The sequence below is a fragment of the Berghia stephanieae genome, chromosome 9, assembly GCF_034508935.2.
Source record: "Berghia stephanieae isolate SIO BIC M18660-M18661 chromosome 9, UCSD_Bste_1.3, whole genome shotgun sequence".
Taxonomy (NCBI): Eukaryota; Metazoa; Mollusca; class Gastropoda; order Nudibranchia; family Aeolidiidae; genus Berghia; species Berghia stephanieae.
The window spans coordinates 16,988,722-17,013,681 of NC_088368.1; the positions used below are offsets into that span (position 1 = coordinate 16,988,722).

The 24,960-nt window shown below is 38.8% G+C and overlaps 1 protein-coding gene across 4 annotated transcripts in view; it reads left to right on the top strand.

The window, feature by feature from the left end:
• The window catches only part of LOC144979804 (uncharacterized), a 47,452-nt gene extending 24,717 nt beyond the window's left edge, over nt 1-22,735 (top strand). For 2 of the 4 annotated variants that reach the window (XM_078926906.1, XM_078926908.1), the window contains exons 24-37: nt 335-940; nt 1,388-1,494; nt 1,801-1,994; nt 2,839-3,094; nt 4,406-4,842; nt 5,784-6,002; nt 7,011-7,237; nt 12,220-12,643; nt 14,586-14,759; nt 15,254-15,638; nt 16,148-16,452; nt 16,702-17,226; nt 18,521-19,181; nt 20,718-22,735. In XM_078926906.1, the coding sequence (XP_078783032.1) occupies nt 335-940; nt 1,388-1,494; nt 1,801-1,994; nt 2,839-3,094; nt 4,406-4,842; nt 5,784-6,002; nt 7,011-7,237; nt 12,220-12,643; nt 14,586-14,759; nt 15,254-15,638; nt 16,148-16,452; nt 16,702-17,226; nt 18,521-19,181; nt 20,718-21,787 (5,590 nt within the window). In that variant the 3' untranslated portion in view covers nt 21,788-22,735. The remainder of the gene's footprint in view (nt 1-334; nt 941-1,387; nt 1,495-1,800; nt 1,995-2,838; nt 3,095-4,405; nt 4,843-5,783; nt 6,003-7,010; nt 7,238-12,219; nt 12,644-14,585; nt 14,760-15,253; nt 15,639-16,147; nt 16,453-16,701; nt 17,227-18,520; nt 19,182-20,717) is intronic. The other 2 variants (XM_078926909.1, XM_078926910.1) reach the window with 1 other exon arrangement.
• The last annotated feature ends 2,225 nt before the right edge of the window (nt 22,736-24,960 follow it).

Genomic DNA, 24,960 nt, shown 5'->3' on the forward strand with positions numbered 1-24,960 from the left:
ACAGGTCTTCATTAATTACTTGGTAAATAATTGCTTTGGATGAATAATGTGATAACCATTTGTCACAATGTCTAATTCTATTTTTCACCAAAGATTTGATATGCAATCAGTTTTATTCTGGTTGGGTTTTACAAGATCTCATGTTAATGTCTTGTATATATGGTTTTATTTCTTTGCTAAAACTTGGTATTTAGTCTGATTGCAGATTTTATTATTTGATTTGAAGAAACTGGTCTGTATTTGCTCGTGATTTTCATTTTTTTTTTTTTTTAAGCATTTCATAACCTCTTGGCACATTTGATCTCATTAAAAAATTTTTTAAAATTTGTTTCAGACGCGACAATAGACGCCCAGACAGTCGTAGTCAGCAAGCACCCCGGTTTTCTAGAGGCACTAATGAACGAGGACGTGGCTCTGAAAGGGGTTCTGGCAGAGGTCGTTCTCGTGGAGGCAGAGGAGGTAGCGTCTCTGCCAACGCACCTAATAAGAAACCTCCATTAACCAAGCAGACCTCCAATGATGGGGAGGAATGGGAGACAGCTTCTGAAAGCAGCGAGCCAAAAAACGATTCGCGAGAGTCCCGGGACAACAGGAAGGAGAGCTCCGGCAATAAACCCAAGAGCAATTCCAACCAGCCGCGGCAGTTCAGCGACCGGCAGCAGCAGCAGCCAAACAACAACCGGCGTATGAACAACCAGGACTCTCGCAACAGTGTTGAGCGCCGCAACTCAAACAAACCAGAGAACAGCCACAAGCAGCAGCAGCAGTCGAATTCAAAAAACGGGCTAGCGCCGCCGATTATGTCGGCGGCGAACGAAAATGTAACAACCAGTATGACTTCCACAGCCACAGCTAAGGAGAATGTTGTGCTTAGAGTGGATGGAGTGATTCCCTCAGACCCCACTGCCATCAACAATGCGATCAACAACCTCCAGTCAAAGTAAGCATTTTTAAACTCTTTCTTTTTTTTTTTTTGCATGTGATTTTGTGAGCTGGCAGATACTGTACGAAATGAAAATATGGTTCCATGTGGTCCGCTGGGGTGTGTGTGGGGGGGGGGTAAATAAAACGTGAAGTGCACCAAGAGGAGCAAAACATGAAGTGCATTGAACATATTTATATTTAAGAATGGGAGGGTTTAAAGATTAGAGTGGTTGGATAAAGAGATTAAAACAAATTAATTGGCCAATATTTGATCTTGAAGTAATAAACATCCTTTTTTTAAACGTGAAGGTAAAATTTGAACTGATTATCTGTTGTTGTTTTTTTAAAGCATTTTATTTCAATGATGTATTGTTGCTGAATCTATTGTTGGTTTTGTTTCTGTTGACTGATCAGTGTGTCATTTTCCACGCATGCAGAGATATTAAACTTTTTTTTTCTTCAGAAAACAAAATTCAAAAAAGCCTCAAGAAACCACAGAGCCCTCTGCAAAAATTACAAAGGCTGAAAAAGAAGACGCTTTAGCAAATATTGATGTTAATAATTATGCCAGTAAGTTAAGTTTTTGTTTTGTTTTTTGTTTTTTTTCCCCCCATTATTGATTCTCAGTGATTATTTTAAAAAGTCTGTTTATTCATTTCTAATTGGAGTTGACTTGGCTTGATTTTCATGTTTTATTTTAATATTTTCTCTCAATTATTTTTTCTGTTGTCAAGTTTAGTACCTATTTTGATAAAGTTACGTGTATGGCTTCCTGAACTTGTATCCACCACCCTTTCCTTCTCTTTCTCATAGACCTGTTTTTAAAATTTATTAGTGTTAGCGGTTTTACTGATTTTATATGTATTTCTGTTAAAGGTGTTGTGGTAATTGACGACCAGCCAGAGGTTACAACTGATGATCCTCACTTCATTTATGAGAGGAATGATGGCTTCCAGGAGGTCACCTCCAAGAGGAGCAAGCTCAAGCAGAAGCAGGTTGAGGCTGAACAGCAGAAGAAATCTGAAAAGGATATTATTAATCAACAAAAGAAAAAGGATCATGCTAACAAGGTTAGATTTTTCATGTTTGTATGTTATTTTTCTGTGGGTTTTTTTTTCTCCTTATATTGTTTGTTTGTTTTTTGTTTTTGTTTTTATTTTTCTTTAAACATTATTTTTGGCACGGAGGATTTTTTATATAAAGCCTAGCATGTCAGGTCATACAGTGTTGGCATAGTAGCTGAGGTTCTTTGTTTCATCCGGTCCTCGATCATCAATCTTCCCCAATAATCCACTTACCTGATACCCCAGGCTGGAACCTTTGTTGAGAGGAGCAGTCAAATTTATCTTCCTTTTCCATGTAAATTGTCTCATTATGATCAAATATTTTTATGATTTGTACATGGCCCCCTTAATTTTTATCCTGTACCTGTATTTTGGTGTCCTTATAACTCCTAAAAGCATGCAAATAGTGCTTGCATGATTCAGATTCCGTACAAATGATCATCATTCTCAACCATTGTATAAAGATGATCACCATGGTCAACCATCGAAGGGTTGCATATCACTTTGGGGTTTGATAAAATGAAATACACTGTTATCCTGAATTGAATTTGGATGGTGTTTATATGGTTAGATTTTATAAATTTATGCAAATATCATCACGTTTTTAAAAAAGAAAATGAAATTTGCGCACATTTTTTTTTTTTTTTTTGGTGTTTTGAAATATTTTGTTTTCATGTTAGATTTAAAATTTTGAGGTGACCATTTCTTTTTATTCTTTATTTATTAACTCTCTCGAGTTCATATGCATGGAAAATCGAACAAATTTGTTCGATTTTCAATGAGGGTGAACTTGAGAGAGTTAAGACAAAATTTTTATCACAATTATTCCTATTCCTTCATGCTGCACTAGGTTGTGGCAAGGCCCAAAGGACTGAGTCCTAAAACTAGCAGGATCGGTCTGAAAGCAAGTAGCAAGTTGCCTCCAAGGCTTGCCAAGCAGAGGGAACAGAGAGAAAAGGAGAAAGAGATGAGTAAGAATGTCATGCCTAAGATTGAATTATGGGACAATGAGCTGGCCAACAACATCCCTTCATCTTTAGAGCCTGGCAATAATTCTGCTACTGCCTCCTCCTCTGCTGCTGACCTTTTGCTGGATGATGGTGGAGGTAAGATGTTGGATATGTTAGATTTGCTTGTACAAAACTTTATAAAGTAAATTATATGTTTTGACAATAAAAATGTATGAAATATTGTCACAATTTCAGTTAATTTGTGATTTCAGTGTTGCCTAGCATTAACCAATCAAAATATTCTTTTGGCCAATTCCATCCACCTTACTTTTTATTTCCTGGTAATGAAAAAGTATGTCAAGCATTCCTTAATTTTCATTGTTTACTTACAAAGAAAAGGAGTTCAAACAGCTTTTGAAAATACTGAAACGATGCAAATAGGGAACTTGTAACGACTGATTGTGTCCCAAATGTTTGGTTTGGGGAGTATTTTTTATTCCCTCCCCAAAGGCAACATGAAAAGTGTTTCAGGTGGATTTCTCTCTGCAGTCCATAGACTCATAGCCACTTTTAGCTCATGCCAAGCAGCTGACTGAATCTGTCAGCCTCACAGTATGTGAAAGTTTATCACAATATTGTGACATTGATGAGGGAATTGCATCGCAACACCTGACAACGCTGTTTTTTTTTTTCAATTGTTTGTGTTAAAATTATTACAAATGCTCAGGATCTGTGTACATGAGTGAAAGTCTGCTGGCATATGCCAGTATTCTGGTTATATAATAGACTGCTGACATTTAAACTCATTATTAGGTCAGTTAAGTTTAAGGTGGCAGTTACTTGTTCTAAAATAGCATCTCTTTCAGACAAACTTATCCCTCTGAACTTTCATCCATGTATTTGGGGCTCATTGCTTCAGGCGATAGGCAAGTACTTAAGTTGGTTATGGGTGTTCAGTTCTCTGTTATTGGACGATAACGTGGGCAAAATTTATTATAAATTTATTTATAAAATTTTGAAATAAAAATAGAACTACTTAATTATTCATTCAATTAGTTTAAATGAAATGTATGGTAATTGGTGTAATTTTCAACGGTTTGTGCGCTGTATGTTGATTGAATAAACTGAGACTCATACGCATAGCAACAAGAGATGGCGGATGGACATCATGGTCATAAATCAGTCATCTTGAGTTTCTCATCAAGAACTGGGAAAAAATGGCACAGCAACTGGTTTTTATCAAATTTGTGAATGAAGTAGATCATTCCTTTGTATATACTCGTCATATAAGAAATGCAATGACATTTTGGCACATCATAATTTAATGTTTATTGTCCAATAGTAGTAATAGATAACGTAAAGTGCCAAGACTATGGTAAAAAGACAACTTTGATAAGCCAATTTTATTTTTTTTAAAACTTTTATTCCTTTAAAAAAACAAAAATTTCCTTGCTTTCTCTGCAACAGACATGTCACCACCAAGCACCACCATTATCATCAACTCTAAGACAAACAGCCTGTCATCCATGTCAGCAACAGCTGCTCCCAGCCCAATCCCTAATGCTTGGTCCAAGCCTTTCCGATTGCCAGGTGCTGTGGGCAGTCAGCCAGGACAGTCCCCTCATACAACTTCCAGTCCACCGCAGCAGCAACAGCAGCATGCCGTAGTAGCAGTTGGAGGGACAGCAGCACCAACTTCTGTAGCAACTGCTAATCCCAAAGGACACCACGACAAGGGAGATCAACATGATAGTGGTATAGATGTAAGTGACCACCAGCCTAACTCTGCCTCTTCATCCACACGGAGCTCTCCCAGCGCTGATAACAAGCTCACCATCACAGCAGTCTCTGGTACTCCCATCCCGCCACAGCCATCACCTCCATCTTCCAATACAGGGCTTAAGGTACCTACAAGGCCTGGAGAAAAATGAAACAAAAACCAAACTTCTACAATCTCCCCTACCCCCTCCTTCCCCAATTCCCTCTCAAAATTTAATATAGCATGCACTTTTGTCACCCTCGTTCAGTCTACTTATTTACTTTTGGTTGATTGTTTATTTAATTTTTAAAATCATAACTCTCATAGCAAATTTCTAACCTCCCTATATTGCTTTTGTTTATGTTTTTACTTGTTTTTTGATCACCTGTTTCAGTTAACTCATGTCAAAGCTACGAAATTCAGCTACATGAAATTAATACTTTTTAAAAATTTGAGGCATGAGTTACTGTTGTTGAATTTGTATGCTTGTCTTACAAAATATATCAAGAGGACATTGGAGCTGTTAAGGAGAAGCCAGCAAAATTTGATTTTCCTCTGTGACATTCCCCCACCCCAATACTTTGATGTACTAAAATAATAACATTGTCCCTCATGCAGATATTGGAAAAGAAAAAAAAATCGATTGGTATTTTATTCAAAAAGGGTTACTTAATCTAGTTAGCCATATCAACATCCAGGATTCCATTTTCTTGGACTTTCAGTTGTTTTTTGGCAGCCACCCATAAATATTTGAAAAAATTTACAATTTCAGAATTATAGTGCTGCAGTAATCAGAAATTTTAAATCAAAATCATATTTCAAAGTTAATCAAAGTTATTTTTGTAAAAGGACCGTCACCAAGTTGTCATGCAAAACTTTTCAAAATTTTTTCCAAAGATGTCATTTGAAAGCATGGTTTTCCATTTTAACAGATTGATTAGGACCACGCATTTTAAAATCTAAAGTCATATCATGCACTATATATTTTGGAGCAAAATAACAGGTATAAGGTCACATTTCATAGCTGGCTTATCAAATTTTGAAATGGTTGACCAATTTTTGATCTATTTTTTTTTTTTTAAACAGACAACAGAAGAAATCAGGATGGACATTCCACATGCGAATGTTGAACTGCCTAAACCTCAAAGGCCAATGAAGGTTAGAGAAGAGAAGGTTATCTCAGCCACAAGTGAGCCATTGCCAAATGAGAGAAATGGTGAGGTAATTATCACCAAAGACATATCTGATAGTAAGCCGGAGCCAATTCAGATGCCACCAAGTTTCAAGGATTCTATCTTTGGAAAGGTATGGAATGGGAGCGTTATGTTTGTTTATGTATGAGTTATAGGCATATCTATTTTATTTTTTGTTCTTATTTTGATTAGATTTGTTTGGATTCTTTTACAGAGAAAATTGAATAATGATAATTCGTCTTCAGTAGATCTCTCTTACTTTTTTTTTAAAAGCAACGATTTAAAATATATTGTAAATGTAAGATTTAAGGGATGGGGAATTTAACATTTTGTTCAATAATCAGTCCTGAGAATCTTCCTGGTGAATTATCTTCTCCCACCACCGTTAAAATTCCGCCTTTTTCAAATTTTTCTATGAATAAAAAAAGACGCCCCTCAACCACTACATCAACATCCCTACCACAGCTACTATTACAACTATCACCACGTCATCTTCCCTACTACCACCACCTCATCACCCACTATCCCTACCACCACCACTACCCTAAACACCACATCATCATTCTTACCACTACCACTACTATAGCCACCACCACCACATAATCCCTATCACCACCACTACAACCACCAACACATGATCATTGCTATCACCACCACTACTACAACCACCACCACATCATCATCCCTTCCACCACTAACTGCGACAACCGTTACAGCATCATCCCTACCTCCACTGCTATAACCACCATCACATCATCGCTCTCACTTCCATTACAACCACTACCACATCACAATCCCTACCCCCACTACAATTACTACCACCACCACAACACCACTACTAAAACCACCATCACAGCCTATCATGAATACTACAACTATATCTCTACCACTAGAACTACTATAGCCACCACCACATCATACCAACAAATCGTACGTACGAGTATTTTTTAAATTTAAAGTGAAAAATGGGGATGGATGGTGACTTTTGACACTGTATGATCATATACTATTCTCTAAGGAGATAGATTTTAAATGTTAAAACATTTCCTCCTTTTTTGTATTCAGTCATTTTCAGCCCTGAATAATAGTTGTTTATTTTTTATTTTATTTTGATGAGCAGACAGAGGGATCATCTTTGCAATTGGATTTTAATTATGACGAAAGCCTAGCTGATCACCACACTCCAATTCCTGACAAAGTAGAGGCTGCTGCAGTTCACAGTGAGAATATTCATGTCTCATCATCTGGACCAATTGTATCACCCACCTCACCAGCAACTGAAGACTTGAGCTCAAAGATTGCCTCTGTGAAAAACTTTTGGGATCCCTTACCTTCTTCATTTGAGCAGTAAGTTAAAGTTTGTGTAAGCATGTGCTCTTAAAAACAGAAGATAAAATGAAGGGAAGGTCCTAGAATGCATTATTGCTTAGTCATAGACTTCTGTTGGTTTGTAAAAGCAAAAGACCTGATCATACAACTGGAGGCAATGAAGTTGAGTTGTTGCTGGTAATTTTTGATGGCATAGGATTTTTTTTTTTAATGGTTGATATCCCTGGTCATCTTGTATTTTATTTTGAGAATGAAACAAATTCATCGTCCTATTGAAAAATTCTGACATGGACAAATTTGTTTTGTATGGTTGTTACTCACTTGGTCTTTAAGAGCCGAAACGAATATTTTGTGTTCGTGGATAGCTCACACGGTAGAGCCACGCTCTCACCTGCCAGGCGGAGTTGTCGTACCAATAAGGTCGCAGGTTCAAACCCCACCACCGCCGCGAAAAATTTTTTATTCTCTATTGTCTTCTGGCACTTTTCTATTCACTTCATATCTTGTTGTTACCAACATAAGTGCCTGCTCCACTCACTTTTCTGAATTAAAAATTCACCCCATACACCGGAGCATACTCAATGTCTCAATCGTTTCTATGTTATATGTTTGTGTTGAGAATATTGGCTATTGGGCTTAACTGCTGGTCAAAATTATTCGCGATGGTGGTGTACGAACGAATCGGCGGTCTCAAGAAGTGGGTGAGAGAGGGATCTAGTAATGACTTTGAGTTTGAAACGAATATTTTGTGTTCGTGGATAGCTCACACGGTAGAGCCACGCTCTCACCTGCCAGGCGGAGTTGTCGTACCAATAAGGTCGCAGGTTCAAACCCCACCACCGCCGCGAAAAATTTTTTATTCTCTATTGTCTTCTGGCACTTTTCTATTCACTTCATATCTTGTTGTTACCAACATAAGTGCCTGCTCCACTCACTTTTCTGAATTAAAAATTCACCCCATACACCGGAGCATACTCAATGTCTCAATCGTTTCTATGTTATATGTTTGTGTTGAGAATATTGGCTATTGGGCTTAACTGCTGGTCAAAATTATTCGCGATGGTGGTGTACGAACGAATCGGCGGTCTCAAGAAGTGGGTGAGAGAGGGATCTAGTAATGACTTTGAGTTTGAAACGAATATTTTGTGTTCGTGGATAGCTCACACGGTAGAGCCACGCTCTCACCTGCCAGGCGGAGTTGTCGTACCAATAAGGTCGCAGGTTCAAACCCCACCACCGCCGCGAAAAATTTTTTATTCTCTATTGTCTTCTGGCACTTTTCTATTCACTTCATATCTTGTTGTTACCAACATAAGTGCCTGCTCCACTCACTTTTCTGAATTAAAAATTCACCCCATACACCGGAGCATACTCAATGTCTCAATCGTTTCTATGTTATATGTTTGTGTTGAGAATATTGGCTATTGGGCTTAACTGCTGGTCAAAATTATTCGCGATGGTGGTGTACGAACGAATCGGCGGTCTCAAGAAGTGGGTGAGAGAGGGATCTAGTAATGACTTTGAGTTTGAAACGAATATTTTGTGTTCGTGGATAGCTCACACGGTAGAGCCACGCTCTCACCTGCCAGGCGGAGTTGTCGTACCAATAAGGTCGCAGGTTCAAACCCCACCACCGCCGCGAAAAATTTTTTATTCTCTATTGTCTTCTGGCACTTTTCTATTCACTTCATATCTTGTTGTTACCAACATAAGTGCCTGCTCCACTCACTTTTCTGAATTAAAAATTCACCCCATACACCGGAGCATACTCAATGTCTCAATCGTTTCTATGTTATATGTTTGTGTTGAGAATATTGGCTATTGGGCTTAACTGCTGGTCAAAATTATTCGCGATGGTGGTGTACGAACGAATCGGCGGTCTCAAGAAGTGGGTGAGAGAGGGATCTAGTAATGACTTTGAGTTTGAAACGAATATTTTGTGTTCGTGGATAGCTCACACGGTAGAGCCACGCTCTCACCTGCCAGGCGGAGTTGTCGTACCAATAAGGTCGCAGGTTCAAACCCCACCACCGCCGCGAAAAATTTTTTATTCTCTATTGTCTTCTGGCACTTTTCTATTCACTTCATATCTTGTTGTTACCAACATAAGTGCCTGCTCCACTCACTTTTCTGAATTAAAAATTCACCCCATACACCGGAGCATACTCAATGTCTCAATCGTTTCTATGTTATATGTTTGTGTTGAGAATATTGGCTATTGGGCTTAACTGCTGGTCAAAATTATTCGCGATGGTGGTGTACGAACGAATCGGCGGTCTCAAGAAGTGGGTGAGAGAGGGATCTAGTAATGACTTTGAGTTTGAAACGAATATTTTGTGTTCGTGGATAGCTCACACGGTAGAGCCACGCTCTCACCTGCCAGGCGGAGTTGTCGTACCAATAAGGTCGCAGGTTCAAACCCCACCACCGCCGCGAAAAAATTTTTCATTCTCTATTGTCTTCTGGCACTTTTCTATTCACTTCATATCTTGTTGTACCAACATAAGTGCCTGCTCCACTCACTTTTCTGAATTAAAAATTCACCCCATACACCGGAGCATACTCAATGTCTCAATCGTTTCTATGTTATATGTTTGTGTTGAGAATATTGGCTATTGGGCTTAACTGCTGGTCAAAATTATTCGCGATGGTGGTGTACGAACGAATCGGCGGTCTCAAGAAGTGGGTGAGAGAGGGATCTAGTAATGACTTTGAGTTTGAAACGAATATTTTGTGTTCGTGGATAGCTCACACGGTAGAGCCACGCTCTCACCTGCCAGGCGGAGTTGTCGTACCAATAAGGTCGCAGGTTCAAACCCCACCACCGCCGCGAAAAATTTTTTATTCTCTATTGTCTTCTGGCACTTTTCTATTCACTTCATATCTTGTTGTTACCAACATAAGTGCCTGCTCCACTCACTTTTCTGAATTAAAAATTCACTTGGTCTTTGCAGTGTTAACTACAGACCTGTTTTCACCCGTAGTAATGGCAATGCAAGTTTGGCTTACATGAAGTATGTCGTGTTAAGGCTTAAAGTGAGGTCCAGGTCATATCAAATTGCATCACTGTAACTGCTCTCTGAAAACTGAGGTGTTATGTCACATGAGTTACATTGCACCCTGTCAGAAATCAGTTCATTAATCTCTATAATGTTGTGTTCTTAGTGATTCTTTGAATTTAATCTGGTTCTATCCCCCTGTATCTGTTTTCTAATAGCTTTCTGTCTTTAACTTGGAATGAGATTACTTAGTTTTGTCCTGGCCAGAGTCCTTGGATGGGAGGGATACAGTCGAATGTATAGTTAGAGTTTTGAGAGATGATATTTTTTTCCTTGGTAATCATCTCTCTGTTATGTAGTTTTTTGTTTTTTTTAAACATATGATTTGTAAACATTTGAGTGTATTCCTCTTAGAGGGATTTTGTGCTGGTGTCTGGATGAGACTTTTAGGTCGTCTCAAAATAAGTTGACTGATAGTGTGCACTTGGAATCTACATATGTTCCCTATTTGTACCATTCCCCTTTGTCTTGCTTTTTGCTCAAGTCCTTTTAATTGTACATCTAGAATATTTTTGCTAGCCAATTTTCATCCTTTTACTGGAGCTGATATGACTTAATTGTGTTGCAAGCGCCGTAAAACCCTTAAAAACAAAAAATAGACCTGTAAATTCTCAGTCAATTAACTGAAATTAGTCAATTTGTCAAATTTAAATATTTTTAAAAAGGAAAGAAAGAATTCATGAATCGTAGTCGAATGACCGTAAAGTAATTAGGAATGTTCCACACTACTACGCATAGCTCATGGGCTGTTTTTATCTATATTGTCAAGGCTATGCGGCTATGTGGTCTAGTGGTATGACACTAGCTTTCGGATCGGAAGGTCCTGGGTTCGAGCCTCGCTCGACGCATAGTTGAGTCCTTGGAAAAGACTCTTTACTCACATTCTCTCACCGTACTCAGGTGTAAAATGAGTACCTGGCCGTTAACAGCGTTGTCTTTGTCCGAAAAATTGTAATATCGCCTAACAGGCGCCATGTCTCGTCCTACATGTTAAAATGTTGCTGTTGACCAGGGACCCCTTGTAAAGCGCTTTCAGCACGTTAAGTGGATATTGCGCTATATAAAAGCTCAATTTAATTTTAATTTAAGCGACGCTTTTTAGAATTGCCGTGTCTGAGCACATCCCAGTGTATTTTCACACGGCCTTCGTGAAATTATTTTTTCACTTTCCAAACCTGTCATGATCCCAATGGTAGCCAATTTTAACTGAGCCGCTGAGCGATAAATTTCACTGCTTCGTCTAAGCCAAAATTGACCACATTTACCTGGAGGGAAGTAAAAGTATGAAAAAAGTAAAATGCGAAAGCCGGAAGTGCATTATGTAGACACCTTCAAATCGAAAGTTGGGGATTGCTACAGTACATCTCAATTGCCTTACATTGTAAACAAAATGGTTGACCGTTTCTAGTTTCTTCACTGATTGGGTACCTAATTATAAGGAACAATGGTGAGTAGCCTAATTAATTCCCATTCAAATTAAGTTTTCTGCCATTGTTTTGCTCAAGCGAGTTTGCTGTTTACTATTCATTTCGATTCCTTGGATTTTTCCACTACGACGAATTACGAAGAGTTTCAGTTTCAGTCAATTTTTATAGAGCACATTTACAGGTCTAAAAACAAAAACAAACCTCTTAGTGGGATCTTGGGCTGGTGTTTGGGGGAGACTTTTAGGTGATTTCGAACTAAGTACACCAATTGTGCTCTTGGAATCTACATCTGTTCCCTATTTGAACCAATTCCTCTTTTGTCTTTTTTTTTTCTTCAATGTCCTTTTAATTGTACATTTGGAATTTTTTTATTTACTGTCCAATTTTTATCCTTTTTACTGGTGCTGATATGACCTAAATGTGTTGCAAGCGCCAAGCGCTGTTGAAACCCTTTAAAAAAAGAACAAACAATTTGGTTGGGTTTTTATTTTGTTTTTGTTTTTTGTTCCTTCAGAGCAAATATTACACCAAGCTCCAGCGGCACCTCCAGTGAGACTCTCCCACCACCACCACCATCAGCTGCAAACAACAACAGCAATGCCTCCCCGGCAGCACCAGGGACACCAAGTTACCACCACAGCTTTGGTAGAGCAGATGTTAGCAATGTGGTTAATGTTAGCGTGGGCATGATGAACGTCCAAACAGAGACGCCCTCCCCATCCCATCTTGAGGAAGATATCGGTTCAGTTTCTCAAGTGAACAAGTCAGCCCATTCCCCATCTGGCTTGCAACGCTTACAACACTCCCCTCACCCAGCAGAAAAGTCCATGATGGGAGAGGTGGTGGATGCAGCTGCTGTCCAAGCCATTGGTGGCGGTGTTGTGCAAGACCAGGATGACAAGGTTGTGCCTATGATGGAACCTTCAAATGTCTGCAAGGTGAGAAATCAAAGTGAATTACTATACTTTAATAAAAAGGAAAATGGCTTATCATATTTTTAAAACATTACGGCCACATCTCGCTGAAGGGGAAACCTCAGCAGTGGAAGAAAAGAGTTGTGATACATGAATCATAGTTTATCACTGCTTATTTTGTCTGATCGTTGGTGATGGATAGATTCCAATACTGTCACCTTCTGATTTTTACATGATACAGGGTCGCAACCTGTACATCTGGACCACATAGTTATATTTTCAGGCCTGTAAATCTTCCGACTATTGTTGGATTTCCGACAGTACGATATTTTAAAAAAAAAAAATTAATAGTAAAAATAAAATTTATAACGTCAAAAAACAGAACCAACAAAAAAGAAAATAAAAGTTTTATTTCGTTCCTCGAAAAAAATCAGATTTTATTCAGTTTTGAACGCTGACTTAAAAAAGAAAAAAGAAATTTTTTATTTGTTGTATCAAACACAAAACAAAACTAGACTGTCTATCAGTTAGCTATATTATCATACCACCTACACACTCCGCTAGACGTGGATGTATTCACTGCCTGCCTACTGTGAGAGAGGGTTGCACATGATAAATGAGTTAGGGAAAGTGACAGGATTTGACTTGTCAATTTATATGTCATATCTGAGCATTCGTGAAAAAGAATCTTTGTCTATTTTTAAACGTTCGCTTAAAACATATGTTTCGATTTTAGTAGATGGTATGAGAAGCAAGATAGGTTTGGTTTGTGTTGTGTGTGTGTGCTTGTGTGTGTAAATGATTATGTTTCAGCCAAAGTAATTTGTAATTTAAGCGCTTTGAGTCTGGTGTCTCGGAGTTATAGCGCTATATAAGTTTTCAGCATTATTATTATTATATCTGTGTTGTGTTTATTAATTAATCCATATTTTTGTCCTGTTGGTCTATTTTCGCGTGTTCAGAAAGTTCTGACAATTTTTTCACCAACCATTTACAGGCCTGTATTTTCTAGTTGCACTTTTTTTGGGTTAAAATGATGCCCTTGTTCAAAGCAACTTTTACTCTTTCTTGTATTAAAGTTGGTATTTTGAATACTTGGAAGTGGATTTAAAAAAAAAACACTATGATCCCTCTTCTCACCCCCCCCCCCCCCCCCCCCCCCCCCCCCCCCCCCCAATTAAATATGAGAGACCATAGCAAATGCAACGTTATTGAACTCTTTTAACACAAACTTAAGTACAGGTGACAACTCTTTTTTTCCTCTTAAAATAGTTTGTGAACACGGGCAATCAAATCAGTGTGATCTACAGTCATATTTACACTGAAAACAGTTCACTTATTTACTTTTAGGATCAAATAGCTCATGAACACTTTTTCTTTGAATGGGGAGGGAGGGATGGGGGTGATTGCTCTACTTGAAATTAGTTGTTTAATCATTCTATCTTTTAACTTCAAGTTCTAACATGCGACATCGTGATATACTTCTGTGGTTGGAACAAAATGAAATGGTATGCAAGATACCCCCAATGTTCAATGCAGTTTTAGTAGATCTGCAGTGACATAAATCTTACTCCTCATTTTTCTTTTTCTACTATTGGTTACTAATAGACAGAAAATATAACCCAATTCTGGTTTGTTGATTTATTACAGGTCCTTATAAATGCATAATTATTTGCGGGGGGAATCTTTACTGGGTTTATCTATTAGGAGCGTAGAATAAATACTTCTCAGCATGAAATATAGTGTTAGCAACTCATACATTTTACATGCTTGAATTAAAATTCCAATTCTATTCTTTTCACTTCAACTCGAGTTAGCATTAACCTTAGTTATAAATTGTACATGGTCATTTGAGAATCATTCCTCAAAATGCAGAAACGTTGACATTGTTCTAGATGGTTTTTATTTTAGACATTGCTATCTTTGTGATAAGTAGATAAACATTTTATAATTCTATTTCCACCAGGTCCGACCTCAACAGCTCCAAGTTGGTGAAAGCAATGAGATCATCAGTACTTCAGTCCTGTCTTCAGCAATTACAGGTCCAATGCCTTCTGTGGCTAGTCCACCTATTGTACTAGCCAATCAACCTGCTTTCCAAATACCAATTGGATCGCAGTTTGTGCCTCAGGAGCAAAGGGTGAGTATTGGTTGATTGTCATAGACCTGTCACTTAAACAGATTAAATCGGTTTTTACAGATTCAAACCTGCACCTATACAAATGAGACCCCTCACCTGCTCAAGGGAAGAGAAAACGCTTAATGTGTTTTTTTTTTCTGTGGCTTTGCTACTAAGGTTATGGTTTGAGTTATTGATACCTTAGAGTTAGAATTTATTTATTTTCTTTCTTTCTTACCTTTCTCTCTCTCTCTTTCTCTCTATCTATCTCTCTATCTCTCCCCCTCTCTTTAAAAACATTAATGATCATTTAATTAAGACTTATCAGTTATCAACTGAAAAATTGAAATCTGGTATATCCTTTTCATGGTAAAAACTTTTCAAGGGGAAGGAAATACCTGATTAACAATTTCATATTCGAAGAAGAAATTATATATCACAATTTGTAATTTAAGCCTTTTAAATTTCCACCCCACCCCTATCATCTTCCCCCTCAACGACGACGGCGATTACAGTACACCCAGCCAGGCTTTAGTTTTAGTCTGACCCAAGGTCAAGGTCATGGACTTGGAGGCCAACATCACCAGCCCCCTATGGCAGCGGCGCAAACACAACAAACATTTAGCCAACCCAGTTTTATTGTACCGTCTACGCCCACCCAACCTGCAGAGCTTTTCCCATCATCCCAGCTTGCAGCCTTCCAGCAGCGTAACCCAGCTGCAGGTCATGGGTTTGCAGCACAACCTGCTGCTGCAGCTGTCCCTGGCCCACCACCTGCCCAGCCTAACACTATCATGGTGTCATCTGCCTCTTCTACATTGATGTCCTCCAATATCAAGGCACAGGGCGGGCCTTCTCATGCTGGAGCCCCTCAAGGACTTGGATCCAGTTTCAATGCAGGTAAAAAAAAATTTAGTTGTGGAAAGAAGTATCTCTTTCTTATTTTTGTTTGATTTGTTTTACGCTTCCTTCCTTCCGTTTCTTCTCAATTCATAGAACTTAGTAATGAGTGGATACAGAGCTCCTAGAATGCCTGATCTGAGGGAAAGTACTTATTTTATAGACTAACATCTTGGTCCATGGTTAGCAAGCTATGGTTGCTAACACCATGGGAACTGGGATAATCTCTGGCTCCATTCTTTTATGTATAGGGGGAAGATGGCATTGCATGAACAACAGGATTCCAGTTTGAGTCCTGTTGTTAGCATTTTTTCTTCTTCTATGACTTCATCACTCTTGCTCACGTGTGGCAGTACAATGCGGCTGACACCTAGTTTATCTGGGGTCTTCTTTTCTTTTCTTTTTTTCTAGGGGAATATTATCTATTCAAAATTCTGTCTAAAAATAATTACTGTTCATTAAATTCTACACTGTCCCTATCTCACGTTTTTTATACATTTTCTCTTCAGATCCCCTTGGCAAAAATATTGGCCACAGTCAGATCTACAGTGGTCTTGGCAGTACCCAATCCCAGCAGCTGTTTTATTATGACCCCCACCCACATCTGTTCCAGCCTGCTCCTGCTGCCGCTCATAGTCAGCTGATTGGTGGAAGCCAGCCCCCAAGTCAGAATTTGAACAGTTCACAGATAATTGGGTCGCAGCTGTTACAAACCAGGACACCAGTGCAAGCTGCTAGTTCTTCTATTTTCCATCCAGCGCAAGCAGTTAGCTATTTCCAAACCCAGCAGCCCAGCTCTGCTATTCAAGTTGGAGTAAGTTGTAAAGTCTATTTTTTCTTTTTGCCTTAAAAATCTCCCAAAACAATATTTTTAAAGAAAAAAAATTGGTTCATATTAAAATGCTGTCTATCAAGCTGCAATATATTTTGTAATGTATTATATTTGGGAAGTTGTTTTTTTTCTCTCCAGGCTTTTGATAAGGGCTACATTTTTCTTTTTTTTTCTTCTTCTTTTTTCTTCTTCTTTTTCTTTCATTAATGATACAATTTGTTTATTTCCTAGGGTCCTATTCAACAAGTGACCAGCGGTCATCAGTTCCCTGTACAAACAGCTTTTGGAAGCCAGAACCATGGTCTTGGTTTGACCCTCCAGCCTGCCGAGTCTGCTGGTCCACATCATGGCACCCCTGCCAACATGACTCTGCACCACACAGGACACAGTCATCATGGCCATGGGGGACCCAGTTTGCCTCCAGCCGCTGCTGCACCAGCCCCTCAGCAACATATTCTTGGACCACCGGCAGCAGTTGCTACTGCCAATAAACCAACTTCTCATTTTGGTGGAGTGGTTGCTGCCCCAGCTGTACCTCAACAGCAACAACAACACCCACAGCCACCACATCACCCCCATCCTCAACATCATCATCATCCCCACCATCATCCTGGTGGCAGTAGCTCACACCTTCCCCAGCAACAGCCACCACTTCAACAGCAACACATGGGGCATAGTGGACCTGGTCATCAACAATCAATGCAACCACATGCACAGCAGCATCAGCATAATCTAGGAATGGCTCGCAGTACACAGGTAGGATCTTCTTATGTGCAACCCTGAATCAGTTCCTTTTATATTACTTTACCACGGTTGTAAGACCAATAACTTTAATAAATCTGTCCTTTTTAAAAAAATCGCCTAGACTCAATTAGAAAAAATCGTCAAGACTAAATTAGACGAAAATCGTCAAGGCTAATCATTTGCTGTTGATAAAGGTCCATACTTGTTTCCAGGAAACGTTAGTTTATTATAGTGTTGGTTTGTTGATGTTCGTTCTCCCAGTCAATATCAGGAAGATTAAAGTCACCACTAATGGGAAAGTTTGAGTTTAAGTTCTTCATGGTAATTTGTGGAGTATTTCACAGACTCGGTTGTTTTTGTCCATGGTGCTTGAAGGTGGTCTGAAAATAGCACCTATAACTGCAGAATATTGATTCTGTGTTTCAAAGAAGCTAAACCGAAAAATACCTTAAACAGCAAAGAATTTAATAAATTGTACTAGTTTCTTCATTTTATTTGTACTAATTCTTACCATTAACCGAAATACTTCTAAGCAGGACTTTCTTTAAACCGAAACAACTTGAGAGCACCTTCCCTTTTTCTCTATTTTTCTTCAAAAATTCGGAAAGGTGGCCACATGTAGGCCGGCAATATTAAACAAAGAGCCTAAGTATAAAATGAGGGTGGGTTGGGGGTGAAGGGTAGGCAAACACTTCAATCACTACACTTGGGCTTGGCCAACACCACAATCGCACAGACTGGAAAAGGTTGACAACGGTGACTGCAAGGTGACAAGGGAGGAAAGAGGGGGAGGTGGGGCTGTAGAATCATGCAGGCGAGGTGTTCTCGCTCATGTGTTGGTGCTTTGGAACAGACTGAATTTTCATCACGACGATAAGGGGGGTGGGTGTAGACAACTTACCATTGACATGCCATTTCATTTCCACTTTGTTTAAATGTGTGTGTGAGGGGGTAAGAGTAGCAGGCTATCACTGCGCCTAGCTGCCTCTCATGCTGGTACTGGTAGAGGGGTCATGAATGTAAGACAGGTCAAAAACACTTAGGGCCACAGGGAGAGCAACAGCACCTTTCTTTTCCATTCAATACAAAAAAGGCAATGGATTCATATCCCTGAACGCACAAGTGAATGTCCAATTTGATTCAAGATTTAATGTTGTTCTCCGAATGTGTTCCCAATATTCTTGCTGCCAATACTATAAAAAAAAAAGATTAAAAGAGTCATTTAAAAAAAAAAAAAGTTCCATTTCGCAGCAATGAGATAATGCCCAAGATGAACAAAACTTTTTCTTTTTTTTTTATTCTTCAGATAAAATCTCCTCCACAAAGTAGCCTTCAATCAAACATTTTCATTAGCTCTGGCAACAGCGGAAGTGGTGGTAGCAGCAGTCATATCTTCAATAATCAGAATCAGCACAGTGTAATGAAGCCACCACAGCAGTCACAGCAACCAGTCAACAATAGCATGAGCAGCAGTATGGGAGTGTCTTCACTACCAGTGGGTGGTAGTTCCAGCTTCAACACCACTACAACAGCCACAAATAGCATGAAGGGATCGAATACCAGCTTCTCTCACCACCAACACCCTCACCACCATCAACCTCACCACCCTATGGACACCGGAAGTGGTAGTGGTGGCATTAATAACTCCAACAAAGTAGGTGCTGGAGGTACGGCATCGTCTGCTGCAGGAATGCCATCCTCATCTTTCCCATCATCCACTCCAAGCTCATCTGTCAATCAACAGACAAGCTCCAGTGTTATCCGCAGCAGTGGCCCTCCTGGCCCATCTGGCCCACCTACCCAGTCTCGCTTCCCCAACCCCAATGCACCCAACTTCTCTGGTGGGTCAAAGTATAGTGGTTCTGTCAGTGCTAGTTCAAGTGGCAATATGAATAGCAACACTCCCTCCAGTCAGCAACCCATCCAGTCGGCTACATTCACTGCCCAGAATACTGCTTCCCATTCTAGTAAGTATCTGTATAAGTGGATTTGTGTTTTGTTTTGTTTATATATATGTTTGCTATAATTTGAAGTCTCCCATAGTTTATTTGATATTGGGTAGAGCAAACCTGTCACTCGTATAGATTTCATAGGTATGAACAAGATATTTTGGAATGAAATTTTTTGTTCTCCAGATTAATTTTTTAAAGCCAGAATTTGAGTGGTAAACTTTTGAAAATGTTATTTTATTTTAGTCAACTAGCTAATAACCTTCTTTGAACTAAGTTTCATTTCTCTTCACCTGTAACTTGATCAGTGAAACGCGTTTCCAGACACAGCAGACCTGCCTACTGTTGCGAAAAATTCATAGAATTACAAAATTTCAGCTCCAGTTTCAGAACTTCATGAGCATCTCAAATCATTAAAGCTTATTGAAAATGGAAGTTGATGCCAGACCACATAGTTTAAAGGGTTTTGTAGTGAGGGTAAATTGTTGATCTATAATGTTAACTGATGACTACAGTATTTATTTCCGAAAAACGAATTTTTAAATTTGCAAGTAGGCAGGTCTGCATCAGCGACTACTGTTTTTCCTTAGGCAAATAATTACGTCTCGCATTCATTGCATGCTGCAATCAGCTAGATATGATAAAGTGCAAATTACAAAATGGTCTGATGTGATGATTTCGGTATAAACTTGTGTGTGTTTTGTGTATTCCCCTATATGTGTTCAACTTGCTTTCTTTGTCTTGGAATGAGATGACCTGGTTTTGTCCCTTACGGGATTCATTGGCTGGCCGGAAAAGTCACATATATAGCAGTATAGATTTTTGGGGAGAGATGTTTTCTTGTAAATAATCTCTGTTATGTACTGTAATATTTGTGGTTTTGGATATATAAAAAAGGAAGCATTTAAGTGTTCCTTTCAATGGGATCCTGTGATTGTGTCTGGATGAGACTTAGGTTATCTCAAACTATGCTCTTGGAATCTACATCTTTTACCTACTTGAACCACTGGGTGGGGTCTTTTGAACTTCCTATGGTGGGCAGGAAGTCACCTGCTGTGTCTTCTATCCCATTATATCTGTTTTCTGAGTTTCTGTTTTTGTCTTGGAATAGGATGACTTGGATTTGTCCTGAGGGAAACAGTCATATGTATAGTGTTAGTTTTGCGAAGTGACATATTTTTCCTTGTAAATAATCTCTGTTATGCTCTTATAGTTATATTTAACATATCTTGTAAACATTTGAGTGTATTCCTGTTATCGGGATTCCATGCTTGTCTCAGTTTGACTTTTAGGTGAAATCAAACTAAGTACATTGATGGTATGCTTTTTGAATCTACATCTGGTCCCTATCTGAACCCTTCCCCTTTGTCTTTTTTTCTTCTCTTGTGCTTTTAATTGTAAATCTATAAAAAAAAATTTAGTACCTTTTTTCATTTCCCTACAAAATTTAACCAACCATACTATTTATTCCATAATTTCTGCCAAGTTTGTCCGGATCATGTACAATCCCATATTTTTTTCATTTCTTTTCTTCTTTTTTTTTTTTTTCTACAGACAATATAAGACCTCAAATGATGATGGGTGGTAACATGCCTCCAAGAGGAAATGGACCCATGCAAGGACCACCAGGACACAGACATCCATTTCCCAACCCCATCCAGCGTCCTGGCAGCCCGCAAACTTCTGGACCTCGTGGTCCGCCCTCAAATATGAGTGGACCCCAGGGGCCCAACAAGCATGGCAGTGGCCCTCCTGGTCCTGCCCAAAATCAACCCGGTCCCCCAGCTGGAGTCAACCTAGGCAACATGAATTTAGGCAACACCAATATCCTCAGCAGCATGATTCTTAATGCAGCCAGCGTCATATCTCAGACAGTAGGCTCTCAACTCGGCCTGCATCACCAAGGTGGAGGAGCCAACCACCCCAACAACAACCAACACAGGGGATTCCCACCTAACAACAAAGGAATGCCTGATGGTGGTGGATTTGGTGGTCCTGGTGGTGGGCCTCCTGGGCCCCAAGCAGGTAACAGAGATGGACCTCCACCACCAAGTCGACAAGGTGGTCAGCTGCCACCATCGTTTCCTAATGCCATGTCTGGTGGACCTCGTGGACCACCACCACCCCAACCACCAAATAACAACAAACCGCCTGGCTCTTATCCAGGCCCACCTAGTGGAAACAACTTACCCAGCAACTTGAAAGCCCAGCAAGCTCAACAGAGACAGGCTCTCCTGACCCATGCTGCTAACTTCCTCAACAACAAGGCTAGTAGCAGCACAGCTACACCAGCCAACTCCAAGCCTGGAACCAATAATCCCAATCCCAACTCCAAACCAGCAGGTAGTGTTGCGAGCACCAGCAGTTCATCTACTGTTTCCATGTCTACCACCAGTACAGTCAAAAAAGATGAGAAGAAGCCTCCTTTGCCCATGGTATCTAATCCAGGCTTGGTGGGCACCAGTGTCAAAATTGATTTTAGTGCCAGCAGTAACTCTAGGGCTCCAGCTGTATCATCTAGCAACAACACTGCAGCCACTGGTGGAAAAACATCTTCATCGTCAACTACAACCAATAGTGATAATGGTAACAAGAAATCTGAAACAGGGTCTTCCAAAAAATAAGTGGAACTGATCAGGCCCCTATACCGGAATAGACATAACTCACGGACTTGACCTTTCTAAACCATTCTTAGACATAGAATTTTGAACATGCTGTTTTGAAAATAAGGCAATTGAGAACAAATGTAATAACGATAGTGAAAAATGAACTTGTGATTGGAGCAACCATCTTTCCAAAATAGAGGCTTTACTTTGCCTTGCTTTTCCTATACTACAGATAATCTGATGGAAATAGCATTGTCAGTAATTTTACCAAGGACACTATTTAATCTCTTAGAAAAATACAACCACTAGAATCTTAATGTGACCATACAGTATCCATACTGCAGTGACAAAAATCCGTCACATATGACGTATTGGAGTTAAAGAAAAGAACATTTCCCAACAACTTGTTCAATTCACCCACTAAAGTGACTGAATCTTGAAATGTCTCATACCATGCTTCATTTCTGGAATCAGTTTTTAAATAATTGTCAAGATTATTTTTCTTTTACCCAGTGAGAAATTGAAATGAATGGGAAAAAAATCGATTTGAGTCGGAAAGGAGAAATGGATATATATGGTTTTTGTGTGAACTACCTGCTGTGAATTCTCGTCAAAAACTATGGTCAGATTTTATTCCACGCTTCTAGTCGTGTTCTTTTAAATTTGGTTCAGATAGTATGACGAGGAAATTGTTTTACAGTTCGGTTTTCAGAAATATGAAGGGAACATTGTTTGTTTTAGCAGCGATGTGGACCAGGAAAGAGTTAGTTGTGGAAATATGTATTATTACACAGAGTGGTGTTTGGTTAATAGCTCCTTTTATTCTAGACCAAGCCTTGAATGAAGGAGCAGGCAACGATGCTTAACAAATGAATGAGAATAAAGAGTTTAGTACAGCTACAGTTGATGAACTTGATGAAAAAGGAAAATGCAAATATTGTTGCTTGGTGTCCAAAAAACTAAAAATAATAATGTTGATTGTAAAGTTTGGTTTGATCAGCAATGCCAAATGGAGTGGATGTTACTGGTTATATATCACAGTGTTGACGAACGACAGTTATCTAAGATCTATCGCTCTTCCACACTGCTGACTTCAGGAAAGATAGTTGAACTGTACTTGTCAGTTTACAATCACCTTTTTTTTTTTTTTCCAATGGAAAAAGGACATTGTAGCTACCAGCTGCATTGAGCTTGTTGATTTCTTACACTGAAGTTAAACTTCTGTAGCTGTACCATTCCCTTTACTCTGATTCAAATGCTTGTGTGATTTGATGTACAGTAGAATGTTGCTTTCCTTGCTCATCCATTGTGTACATGTAGTCATGTTAATGAAGAGGGTTTTGATGGATGAATGTCATTCATTATCAACAATTGCTAAATATGATATAACTATTGTCGTATGCCTTTATTATAAAGATAATCCACCACATACAGCTAATGATTTATAAATCTGTACATGAAAAGGACATTGCTCTTGCTCTTTTACCTTTTGGGGTGATATCTCTCTTTTTTTCTTCTCTCCTGTCTTTCTTTTCTTCATTTGTTTCTTTCTTCCCCTGCCTCTCCCCTCATTGCTTATACTTCTCCTCCCGTTGTTCTTTTTCTTTTGTTTTTTCATTTTTGTTCTCTTCTTCTCTCCCTTCCCTGGGTGGGGATCCTGACCTCCCATAGCGGGCAGGGAGGTACACACTGTGTCTTCTATCCCCTTATATCTGTTTTCCAACATGCTTTCTGTCTTTGTCTTGGAATGAGATTACTTTGTTTTTTTTCCTGGCCCTGGTCGGAGTCCTAGCTGGGAAGGAAACAGTCAAATGCATAGTTATTTTTTTGGGAGATGATATTTTTTTCCTTGTAAATCATCTCTCTGTTATGTATTAGTATATTTGTTATTTTTTAATGTATAATGTAAGCATTTGAGTGTGTTCCTCTTTGTTGGATTTTGTTCTTGTGTCCGGATGAGACTTATAGGTGATCTCAAACTAAGTACATTGGTGATATGCTCTTGGAATCTACATCTGATCCCTATTTGTTCCCAGTTCCCCTATGTCTTACTTTCTCTTGGATGCTTCAATTGTAATTCTAGAACTTTTTACTATCCCATTTTCTTCCTTTTTATTGGCGCTGATATAACCTAAATGTGTTGCAAGCGCCGTAAAACCCTTAAAAACAAAAAAAAAAAAACTTCTCTCCCTTCCCTTTCATTTAGTAGACAATTCGGTGATTGCATGATTCTGGATTTTTTTGTCTTTCGTCTCTTAATTTGAGGTGAAGTCTTTGAAGATATATTGTAGTGTTGTAAAATAAAATTACCCTTGTAACTTGTAACAATCTTTTTACTCTGAAAATGATCTGCTGAATATTTATTTGGAAACGCTGAAAGATTGCTTATGTTATTGTGTCTGTGACAAGTATCTGCAGGCAGTGTTTAAAGATAAAGATTCCAGATAGGTGTAAATAAAATTTTGTAGTGGAAGTGCCCTCCTGTATGGAGTTAAATTTTTAAATGAAAATTAAGATGCACTTCTCTCCTGCATTGAATATAATTTTTTACTTTGTAGTCATTTTAACTTGTAATATAGAAAACGATGATTAAAAGAAATGGCAAACAAGCTACTGCCTCTTTATGTAAATAGTTCCAACACCATAACAATTCATGTAATTGGTGTAGTCATTCTAAACATCGTGCTTATTCTGTAGGTGCTATAACCTGAACTGTCTCTTTAAATTATTATAATTATCATTTTTGGCATTTATTATGATAAGTATACTCAAAAGACAAATTTGGTTCTCTGTAAAAATTGTAAAGTTCAGTCATCGATTCATTTTTTTTTTTTCACTTCACGTTTATTCATAAATTATATGATTTTATCCTTTTATTCATAGTCGTGTACATATACTGAAAAAATCGTTTTACTATAACTTTAAGTGTACATAAAATATAATTCATGTCTTACTGTATATTAATGAATGTATGATATTGGTCGTCATGCTATAGGGCGCAGTGATATCTTGGTCCATGAATGCCATCTTGTATATTTTGTAGTATTATGTTTTGGTGGTGTTGAGTGTGTGACTGCAGGTTTCTTACACAATGGATGAGGAAAGCAACATTTGTATTATGTTATCAACAGTGCACGCTTGCAATCTGCTTAGATGGTCTTGAAAGAGATGTTTCAAATTGTAATTGGATT